This window comes from Falco biarmicus, chromosome Z (genome assembly GCF_023638135.1).
Source record: "Falco biarmicus isolate bFalBia1 chromosome Z, bFalBia1.pri, whole genome shotgun sequence".
Classification (NCBI taxonomy): Eukaryota; Metazoa; Chordata; class Aves; order Falconiformes; family Falconidae; genus Falco; species Falco biarmicus.
Window position 1 is genome coordinate 7,911,140 of NC_079311.1, and position 11,123 is coordinate 7,922,262.

The 11,123-nt window shown below is 41.2% G+C and overlaps 1 protein-coding gene across 3 annotated transcripts in view; it reads right to left on the minus strand.

The window, feature by feature from the left end:
- Nucleotides 1-11,028, minus strand: part of SKIC3 (SKI3 subunit of superkiller complex) — a 51,203-nt gene extending 40,175 nt beyond the window's left edge. For 2 of the 3 annotated variants that reach the window (XM_056325788.1, XM_056325785.1), the window contains exons 1-10: nucleotides 10,897-11,028; nucleotides 10,604-10,699; nucleotides 10,058-10,155; nucleotides 9,434-9,577; nucleotides 8,313-8,404; nucleotides 7,584-7,659; nucleotides 5,427-5,567; nucleotides 2,252-2,350; nucleotides 2,047-2,155; nucleotides 122-262 (exon numbers count right to left, since the gene is read on the minus strand). In XM_056325788.1, the coding sequence (XP_056181763.1) occupies nucleotides 122-262; nucleotides 2,047-2,155; nucleotides 2,252-2,350; nucleotides 5,427-5,567; nucleotides 7,584-7,659; nucleotides 8,313-8,404; nucleotides 9,434-9,577; nucleotides 10,058-10,147 (892 nt within the window). In that variant the 5' untranslated portion in view covers nucleotides 10,148-10,155; nucleotides 10,604-10,699; nucleotides 10,897-11,028. The remainder of the gene's footprint in view (nucleotides 1-121; nucleotides 263-2,046; nucleotides 2,156-2,251; nucleotides 2,351-5,426; nucleotides 5,568-7,583; nucleotides 7,660-8,312; nucleotides 8,405-9,433; nucleotides 9,578-10,057; nucleotides 10,156-10,603; nucleotides 10,700-10,896) is intronic. The other variant, XM_056325787.1, reaches the window with a different exon arrangement.
- Between the last annotated feature and the right edge of the window lie 95 nt (nucleotides 11,029-11,123).

The window sequence follows — 11,123 nt, forward strand, 5'->3', positions numbered from 1 at the left end:
TCCAGCTGTCTTAGAACTGGCAAAGTATTATGCAAGTATAAGATTCCCAAAATATCCAGCATAAACTATCTGGTGTTCAAGTTACCTTAAATTACTTATATACCTCATATTACACATTTACCTTCAGTTAGACTCTTAACAGCCTCTTTGTATTTCTTTTCTTGGATGCATTTTATACCAAAACCAATGATACCTGGACCACTACTTGCATCCATCTCCAAAAGCCTAGAGAAACAATGCAGGGCCTCTTCTGACAAAATACCTGGTTTCAGAAAAAGAAGTATTTTTATAAAGTTTTAAATTTTTAAAAAAATGCAAAATACCTTATCTACATAAATATGACCCCTATCCTTTGCTCAAAGTAATTCATTTATTAACTAAGCTTTTTTCCAAAGGTACTACACGCTTGCCACCCTCTACCTTGAAAACAAACACAAAACCTAAGCAGTTACCTAAATACCCAGTAGCACCAAACAAAACAGTCCAAAACCTGAATTTTTAACCAGTTGTGTTAAATTGCTACAGGTGTAGTTCCTTTATTAATAAAAACTAATTCCTTCACATGGTTCTCATGTAAGTCCAGCTGAATACCCACATGTCAAAATCTGCCATAATTAAATCAAAATAATCTCCTTCCAGAGCAGCCTTGTGTACCTACAAATTTGTTGTGATGAGCTTGCTGCAGCAGTCTTGCTGTGAAACCACATAATGTCTTGGCTTAATTTTAACTGATGCCATGAACTTTTAACACTTGTGTTGAGCTGTGATTGTATACCTGGCAGTCATGGCTTAAAGCAACTGTTGTGACTTGAGCAGTCTCTGAACTACTATTTTCTTTAAAAAATGATGGACTCATTTGACTTAAAGGTTGCCTTTGATCTGCATTTGGTAAAGGTGACTAATAATGCACCCAAGTTACAAGCCCGCAAGTTTGGGCTATGAGTACTACAACACAGTTGCAGTGACTCAAATACAAACAAAACAGCCTTATTAAAGCCTAAGCATCATCCTCCCCACCCTGAGATGGCTGTGGGATGATGAGATGTTGTCAGAGTATTGGTGTATAAGAGCTATGCCAATCAGATGCTCCTCTTCCTTTAGAAATTAGTTTCTACATGTTTCTCTGAACTGTAAAGCATTCTCATGTGGAGATGTGTCTGGGACTCATTTGTCTTCATTTGTTCCAATCAAAGTGAAAAATTCTCTCTTGTTTTATGTCGTTACATTATTTCATGAAGCCTACCTTCAAAAAATAGAAAAGGCCTTCTATTCTCTATGCTGGAAGAATTACTTCTCTTTATCTAAACCAGAGAGGGATTTTTCCCGATTTTCTTTCCTTGTTTCAAAAAGAAATGAAATCAACTTCTGATGTCTTAAACAGTAAAATAAAAGACCAAAACTCAGCAGCTACCTTTGAAAATGCTGAGAAAGTGTCCAACACTACTGTAGTGTTGTTTAGTGAACTACTGAAAATAGCAATTTTATACTTTCAGATCCCTGCACTACTGAACACACTATGGTATTTTTTTTCCTTAGAGGTTCTCCTGTACTACTTAGAACAAGTATCTAAACAGATCTCTTTATTACCTATTCGCCAGACATTCTTTTGAAGAGTTTCACAAACATTTGGATTTTTTGCCAAGAGACATTTTCTGTGTCAAGAATAACCTGTATCTAGCCTGTCCTCAGCCTTAGAGCACTGGCTAGCATTCTCCCGTTTCCTCTTCTAAGCTTAAGCAGCTAACCATATCTGGAGAGGCTGCTTTCAAGTTTTGTAAGGCATTCTTTCTTTGTGACTTTGTACATTGTCAATGTTGGACTTAACTCACAGTGCTACTTTACAGTCACCACACAGTTACAGAGCTAGAAACAGCAAATCATAGGACCAAACACTTTGCATTTCCAGACAGGCAGAAACAGAACACAGAAGTAAATAGTGCACTTGTATTGGGTTGTGAAGGGTAAAAACTTTTAAAAAGATAGTCACAAAACTAACCATAAAAGAAATAATTTAAGCCCCAAAATGTCTAAATCCAGCCTACTCACCTGACTGAATAAAGTGCAAGCAAAGTACTTCTAAAGGATAACCCACAGTAGGATACAAAGCCATCATATCATTACAGGCCTTTGCCAACCTAGGCGTTTCATGAGGAAACTTGAACAGAAAAAAAATAAATAGTTATTTGTATGAATTAACACATGTGGACTATTACATCTATTCACTGATGAAGACAGATTAACATAACCTTACTTTTGACAAGCACTGAATAAAGTCCTTGTAAAGATTTTGGTGGTCTTCACCAGGAATGGGGTCAGCAGAATTCATCGCATGTTCAAACGCAGTCAAAAACTGCAATAAGAAATAATTAGCACTGCAACAAACAATGACCCTAGGAAAATGTTATCATCATAGAATAGGATATTTCAGTTGCAAGGGCCATACAAGGATCATCTGGTCCACCTGCCCGACCACTTCAGGGCTGCCCAAAAGTTGAAGCATGCTGTTAAGGGCACTGATCAAACACCTCTTAAACACTGCTAGGCTTGAGGCATTGACTGCCTCTCCAGGAAGGCTGTCCCAGTGTTTGACCACACTCTCAGTAAAGAAATGCTTCCTATTGTCCAGTCTAAACTTCCCCTGACACACCTTCCAGCCATTCCCACGTGTCTTGTTACTGGATCCCAGGGAAAAGACCTCAGCACCCCCCTCTCTGCTTCTCTTTCTCAGGAAGCTGCAGAGAGCAGTGAGGTTGCCCACCAGCCTCCTCCTCTCCAAACTAGACAAACCCAGAGCCCTCAGCTGCTACTCACAGGATGTGCCTTCCAGTTTTCTATAGCTATGTGGATAAATACATGTTGTTACCTGGATCCTACTAGTTAAGTTTATACTAGTACTGTGAACAGAGAAGCAAGTTCCTTATCATGAAGTAGCACTCAAATAGCAGCCAAAGCATGTGAATTCTCTAGTACAAGACTGCGGATAACTGGCTAGCTGAAAAGGGTCACATAGACATAGTCCAGCTGGCTGGACAAAAATGCACATCGCTCTCAGCTTAACTGAAGTAAAGCAAAATACACTATCCTTGGCTGTTCTTGTTACACAGTAACAGGAAGATCGCGGTGGGAAAAGAATGTTGCAGGTGGGAACAGATAACTACAAAAGAGAAACTAGGGGCAGGCTTGGTATTTAGGCAACTAACCAATAATGAGCTTAACTTTTGTAATATGTATGAGCTAATTATAACAAGGCATAAAAGGTGACTGTAAGGTACAATAAACGAAGTCTGCTGATCACTCATATTGAGTGACTGTGTCTTCCTTCCGTCGCAACACAAGACGAAGCAGTAATACGCTGTTTCGTAACACAGGGTGGGTACAAGGAAGGTAAAATTTCTAAAAATGTGAGATTCTTCTCCACACCTAATCTCAATACAAAGGACTCAGTACCACAAAAACTAGGTTACTATTCTCTACGGTTAGCTGTTAGCCCTCCCCTCTGCTCTAGTCTAGAAGTCTAGTTTTGTATTTCTTGAATCCATATATATTGGAGGACACAGGCACCAAAGAGCACAGGCTACAAACAAGCATGCTGAACAAGAAGTTGCCCACGGTTTGTCACAGGTGAAATACGATGCTGCCTTCAATGCCACATCCTTCCAGGTTCAGGTGCTTTAACCAAAACTGCAGTAACATGAACTGTAGATCTGCACGTTAAATTTATGCAACTGGTATTTAATGCAACTTTTTTTTGTAAACTTCTTGTTACCAAAAAGAAAGCAGTGCTGCCTGCAGCACCTTTTCCTATAATAGCTTGTAGAGTTAAAAGCATTCGCCTTCTCAAATAGCAGAGAGCATGCTTCAGTTTTCTGCTATCTGAAATTATTTCGATTTATATTTGCTACCTTTCTGGAGCACTGCTACTAGCCAGAATGGAAATGAGAAATTTCCACCCTTCCTTCTGAAGGAGGTTCATCTTGCAAGAACAGATAAATCAGACAAAACAAAATTAACTTTGGCCATAGAAAACACAGGATCAGTATAATTCATGATCCATTTTTTTTTTGCCCTATTTAGCTTTGACATATCCTAAAAAGTGAGAGCTTAAAATCTACAGAAGAAAACCTGAACAAAAGCATTACTATCTAGATTAAGCACTAGGTACGAAGAAACAGGAAAACAGCACAAAGCTACTTCCTCAAGCTCAGAAGAAAGGTGAGGGAGTTTGTTTTGGGGAACTCCTGTTCGGGGTTTGTGTGGCAGGTTTCTGTAGCAGTGTGTGTGTGTGGTCTACTACAGGGGTGGCTCCCATGAGAAGCTACTAGAAGCTTCCCCCATGTCCAATGGAGCCGATGCCAGCCAGCTCCAAGATGGACCCGCCGCTGGACAAGGCCAAGCCCATCACCAACACTGCTCGTGCCTCTGGGATGAAATATTTAAGAAGGGGGGAAAAATGCACAACTGCAACCAGAGAGGAGTGAGAACACACGAGAGGAACAATTTTGCAGACACCAAGGTCTGCTGGACCAGTCTGTTCCTGAAGAGTCCCACAGAAGGAACCCATGCTGGAGCAGTTTGTGAAGAACCGCAGCCTGTGGGAATGACTCATGTTACAGAAGTTTGTGGAGGACTGTATCCCATGGGAGGGACACCACACTGGCGCAGGAGAAGAGCATGAGGAGTCCTCCCTCTGAGGAAGAAGGAGTGGCAGAAACAATGTGTGATGAACTGACCGCAGTCTCCATTCCCTGTTTCCCTGTGCTGCTGGCAGAGAGGAGGGAGAGAAAATCAGGAGTGAAGTTGAGCCCAGGAAGGAGGGAGGGATGGAAGAAAGGTGTTTTTAAGATTTGATTTTCTTATTGCCCTGCTCTGACTTCTAATTGGCGATAAATTAAATTAATTTCTCCAAGTTGAGTCCATTTTGCCCATTATGGTAATTAGTGAGTAATCTCTCCCTGTCCTTATCTTGACCCATGACCCTCTCATCATTATTTTCTCTCTCAGGTCCAGTCAGGAGGGGAGGGATAGAGTGGCTTGGTGGGCGCCTGGCATCCAGACAGGGCCAACTCACAACCCTGTCAAAACCGATGAGTGATGATTCTTATAACATGCAGAGACAGAACAATGCATCACTGTGCTACAGTGCAAACCTAGACTCCTGCAAAACTTGGGAGGCAGTTAATGAAGGAATTCCAGGACAACTGCTTGGATTTAGGTATCTGATTGCACCTAATACCCACTGCAGCTGCTGCACCCTCACAGTTTTTGTCAGAAGGTAAAACCACCCACCTTTTCCTGAGAAGTTTAGTACCATTGAACATTAACGAGACTAATAGTCACAAATTTGCATGGTTTTTAAGGCTTCATTAGAAATCTAGCTGCAGTGTACACATATATGTATCTAGATGAGTAGCAGTGAGAAACATTACCAGCTGTTCAGTCTTATTATCTTGGTTCTGTGTACTGTCTTTCAGTAACTGGATCATCTTCTTCCAAAGCTGATGAAGCTCTGCCTTTTCTGCACCTTCCTCCTGCTTCATTTTTATTAGTTTGTGCCATGTTTCAGCCACCTGTCAAGAGGAACATATGAACCAGGCTGTCACTCTTACACAAGCTTTCCAATTACTGTCAACTCTACTATACTAGGGTAGAAAACAGAGTAGCATTTAAAGTAACGACCCAGATTTACCTGCTTCCTGATTAAAGCAGTACCAAGTCCCAAAATCATAACAAGTCTCAAAACCGTAACAAGTCCCAAAGGGACCTGTCCACCTTCCAAGGTACAGTAAATAAGGAAGGCAACATCCAGAGTATGAATCCTGACTCCAGTTCTTGAAGGAAATCAACAGTAAAAATAAACCTAAACAGTTCTCCGATAAACTCTGAAGAAAAAATTAAGTGTTGTTGGATCTACAGCACTATGAACACAGAGAGAACAGCAGTAGTCCATGCTGACATTCCAGTGTGGATATTGTGGTTTAACCCCAGCCCCAAACTAAGTAACCTGTATTTGCTCACTCACTACCTGCCCTCTGCCAAGGGATGGGGAAGAGGATTGGAAAGGAATGTAAAACTCCACAGTTGAGAGTAACAATTTAATAATTAAAATAAAATAGGAGAAAAAACCCAAACCAAAAAATAGTAGTAACAATTATAATGCAAAGGATGGAGAAGGAGAGAGGAATAAAATCCAAAGGGAAGTGAGAACAAAAAGATGATGCACAATACAATTGCTTGCTACCCACTGAGCAACACCCAGCCAGCACCTGACCAGTGATCAGGCAGCTCCAGCCAACCCCCACCCCCACATCCCCTCAGTTTACATACTGAGCATGACATTCTACAGTATGGAATATCCCTTTGGCCAGTTTGGGCTGCCCAGATTGGCTGCGTCCCCTCCCAATTTCTTGTGACCCTCCAGGCCTCTTGCTGGCAGGGACTGAGAAACTGGAAAGTCCTTGCCTTACTATAAACATTACCTAGCAAGAACTAAAAAAAACCTCTATGTGTTATCAAAATTGTTCTTACACCACAGCCAAAACACAGCACAGCACAAGCTACTAATACAAAAATTAATTCTATCCCAGCTGAAACCAGGACAGTGGAAAAGTCAACGTAACTGAAAAAAAAAAAAGACAACAGGACCTTGAAGTCTAACTTGCAGTTTCCCGTTGTGCATACAGCCTTCATATGCTGAACTATTAGCACGGAATTACATTTCAGAATCTGGTATACAAAGAGGCTTTGGAGCCAATTAATAGTTTTGAGCCTGATGTTAAGTAATAACGTAAAGGTTTTAATTTTCCATTGTTGGAGAAAAGGGGAAAACATGACAAGGAGTGAGACCACACACCACCCTGTAAGAAAGCAACCTTATTAAAGAGTAAAGGAAGAGTGAACAGCGTAACTGCAAAAACATGCGTCCTGTAGTATTACTGCAAGGACTATAGGCAAGGTTACTGTTGAACCATTCAGGCATTTAACAGCTCCACCTTGTGGTAAACTGACAAGGGCCACGCCTGCTTCTGCAATGGTGACGCTGACACGGATTTCAGGAGTGCTACGCAGGCTGAAGCTTGGGTCTCCCCGGAGCAGCTTTAGTGTCCTTATTGTTGTGCATGCAGTGCAGTATGTAAGCATGAGTTCAGGTTGACTACAAATTCCACCTTACCCTCTGGCATGCAGTATCAGGGACAGTCTAGGATGGGATCATCTCCCAGGTGAAGAGCTAATCATAATACGTAGAAGCGGCCAAGCTAAGGCAGAGGACATCCGACTCCCACATACTACACGTAAATGTGCATTTGGGATTGTGGCTGACTTCTAGAAATAAAACAGGATGGGCCACCCTTTCAGCCTGTATACTAACATTCCTTTTCAGGTTTTGTCAGTTTAATATACTGCATCCAAGTCTTACACAGTGGAAAAAAACTGAGTTAAAAATCAGTCCTTCTTGGTTGTGGCCCACAAGGAGATCTTAAGTGGTCTGTGACCCAAAAAACTGGGGATTCCATGATGAAAAGTGGTTAGTTCTGATCAAATGGAAATTCCTTGTTAGAAGACAGAAAGTAAAGTACTCAACCTACCTCTAAATACTTCTTTTCTTGATGATATAGTTCCACAAGCTTGTTACATACATCATACCATTTCTGCTTGTCACCACTAGAAAGAAGAAAATCCCACACAAACAGACGAAGTTTGTTTTCCATAAAACCCTATGTTTTTCAAATTTTGACAATATTTACTAGATTCAGTTGCCAAAAAAACATTTATAATAAATACTACAGATCTCCCTAGTTGTTTTACTCATTGCTTCTGTAACTGAGTAAAAAAATTAAAATTACTTTAAGGGATTGTATTTTTATACAATTTTCAAATTAAGGAAACAAATGGAACACTCCAGTCACCTACAGTGACAGCTGAGAGTTAATGTGTTTAGATCTATAGCTGTATGAATCAAGATGACATACATTCTGTGACCTTAAAGAAGAGATAAATAGACCGACTTATTAATGCAGACAGTGAACTATCAAAGCTAAATGCTTCAAGACAGCAAGTTTAGAGACAGGACGACACAGAATTCTCTAAATTACTAGCCTCAAGTAAAATTATTCCAAGAGCTTTTCCCTATCAAAAGGGGCAGGATCAAGAAACCTTAACACACATATGGCAAACATTAGTAATGAGTACTGACCCACTGGTGTAACAAGGCTTTAAAAAAAAAAAAAAAAAAAAGCAGCCTATCCTGTGTATCAGCAATGGCATTCACTGAACTAGAAATCTTACACTAAATTCTACTATTCAAAACTCTTTACCTTTCATAGAGTTCCAAGAGCTTGTGGTAAACGTTTGCTAAGTCTCCTTTGACATCTGTTTGGTTGGATTTCTCGTAGAAATTTGCTAATCCCTTTAAAAAGAAAAAAAAAAAACCTAATATTTGACATCAACAGTATCTGTTACTGCTGCCTACAAAAATTATTCCATTGCCTTCAATGGGGTCAAGTATTAATGCAGTAATCTCTGAGCACAATCTAAATTGATACTTCTGTACAGCCTCCTGAATCTACTTATTTTAAGTTAAAAGCTTTCCTCACTTTCTTAGCTAATACCAACAATATTTGAAACTTTTATATATTACATAATCTTGTCTGCATAATACACAGTATACAAAGCACACTAAGTCATATGATAGAAGATCTACAACCAAATATCATACCATCTTGTAGAGTAACAGCCAGAATTTGACTGCAAAGCTGAGGAAATTTCAATATATCTCAATATATTGAAATCAGGCACCAACAGTTATATTTTAAAAAGGTATTTATATTGAAAATACTAAGAACCTTACTAACTTAGAAAAAATACCGATTGTTACTATCAGAAACAGATTTAATATGCAACCTTACCTTTCACAAGTCTCCAAATAACAGAACTATAAACTGTTACAGGTTGTCATGCACACATCATCCATCACACAGTGATTTAAAATGTGTACTATTGTTTATAAGTAACAACAAAACTCAGTAACAATCCACTACACATTAGAAAAGGAAGTTACTAATAGAACATGTTCTCTCCTATGAGAGCCGTTGTCAAATGTTTCATGAGCTACAAGTACCGAAACTCCTAGGCATGGATCAATTTCCAATATGTTTCAGTTCATGTTCTCTTACACATTTCACTGCTACCTAGGCTACAAAAGAAATAAGAACTTAAAAATACTGAAACGAAAGTTCACCCTGCTATACATATGCAGCCACCCACAGCTTTACTTTGGATGCACAAATAACACGAACCTCTGCTACTCCGAAGCTTCAGTAGAACTAAGGGCCCAATGAGAACACAATGTAAGTCTCAAACTCTGCTTTGCTCCTATATTTAACTCCATTGTGACACTTTTCAGCAAAATAAAAAGTGACTCTGTACTTTCACCTACCTGCCATGCCAGTAACTGGTTTGGTTCAAGTTCGATAGCCTTCTTATATGCTCCTTTGGCCTGATCAGGCTGCTCCAACTCAGCAGCTGCCACGCCAATAAATACCCAAGCATTGTAGTTATTTTTTTCTTGCTTCAAGACTGCCTAGAAATGCACAATTTTAAGAGAAACTGATAAATGACGTGCATCTTACAGATCCATGTGTTAATTAAGTTTTATTGTTACAGTTTGGTGAATTATTCTATATGGTAATACTAGAAGTTATGTAACTTTTAGGAAGAGACTAAGAATGCTTCCTATCTGAACTATTCAGCCAACAACCGTATCTGCAGCTCAGCAATTAAAGCACTCCTGTCAACGTCTGGGTTAGAAACACATTTTTATTTCTGTCATTCCAGACTTAATGTTCTTATTGCCACACATAAGCAAATGTAAAAGGAAGGGGAACAGAAGTTTGTGCATGGGCAACTAATATGAATGACTGATGCAGTAAAAACTGAGAATCAACCTCACCTATTACATCAGTAAGGTCTCCACATCTGCATTACTATACAGCTGCAGGGGTATGGGAACAGCAAATAACATGTGCTAAAATATTAGACTCCAAGTAAAAAAATCAATTACCTTGCAATGTTTCAAAGCTTCCTTATATTCTTTATTTCGTATTGCATCTCTAGCACTCTTTAACGCTGCCTTCACCTCTTTATTTGACATTGTGGCTACTAAGTAAAAAGGACATACGATCAGTTCTTACAAAATGGCATACTGAAACCAAAATATCGTTTATATCCTATTGCAATTGCACGGAGAGTTATTTTAAACACAGAAATATAGTACAATATGCCAAAACGCATACAGCACAAAAAGATTGCTGGGACATCATTGAAATTACTTACACTTAGCTTCAAGGCAGGATTAAGTCAATATTCCAAATAGCTAAATGGTAAGTAGCTATCCCAGAAGGAAATTTTTTATTAAGGTTTAAGAGGAATTTAAACAGGAGGAAAGATGTTATATGACGGTCACCTTCAGACTCTGAAGACACCCTGGACATAGATTCTTTCAAGAGGAATTGCTAAGAAGCAGCAGCCCCTGCTTAAGAGGCATACTGCGCTGGACGCACATGCAAGGGGTTCCCCAGGGTTGCAGTTTTTCTTGTGTGCTGCCTACCGTAGTGCGACGGCCAGCTTCTCCTTCACCTTCGGGTTCGGTCCACGCTGCTCCTCCTGCGCTCACCCTCGCGGCAGGCCCCGCTCCGGACCGCAGCTGCAAAGCCAGAAAGAACCGGCGTGAAGGCCACGGCACCGAAAGGCCGGGCCGCGGGGTCCGCCTGCGGAGGCGGCCCCTCTCCGCCAGCTCATCCGGGCGCGGCAGCAGGTCGGGCCGCCAGCCCTCACGGCGGGGGAGGCCGGGCCGGGCCGGCACCATCACCCCTCGCTACCGCCCCGCCGCTTCAGCCTCACCTCCACCCGCCGCCGCCACGGCCACGACAGGCCGCGCCGCTGTGCCTGCGCGCCCGACGTCAGGGAAGCGACTGGGCCGTGCCCGCCGCCATCTTGCTTCGCGCACTGCGAAGTGTAGTTCCCGGTGCCCGCCGCCCCGCGGCACGCTGGGCGCCGTAGTCCACGGCGCTGAGGGAAGCGACCGGGGCCCCATCGGCAGAATCGGCTGTAGGGGCTGTCGCTGCCCT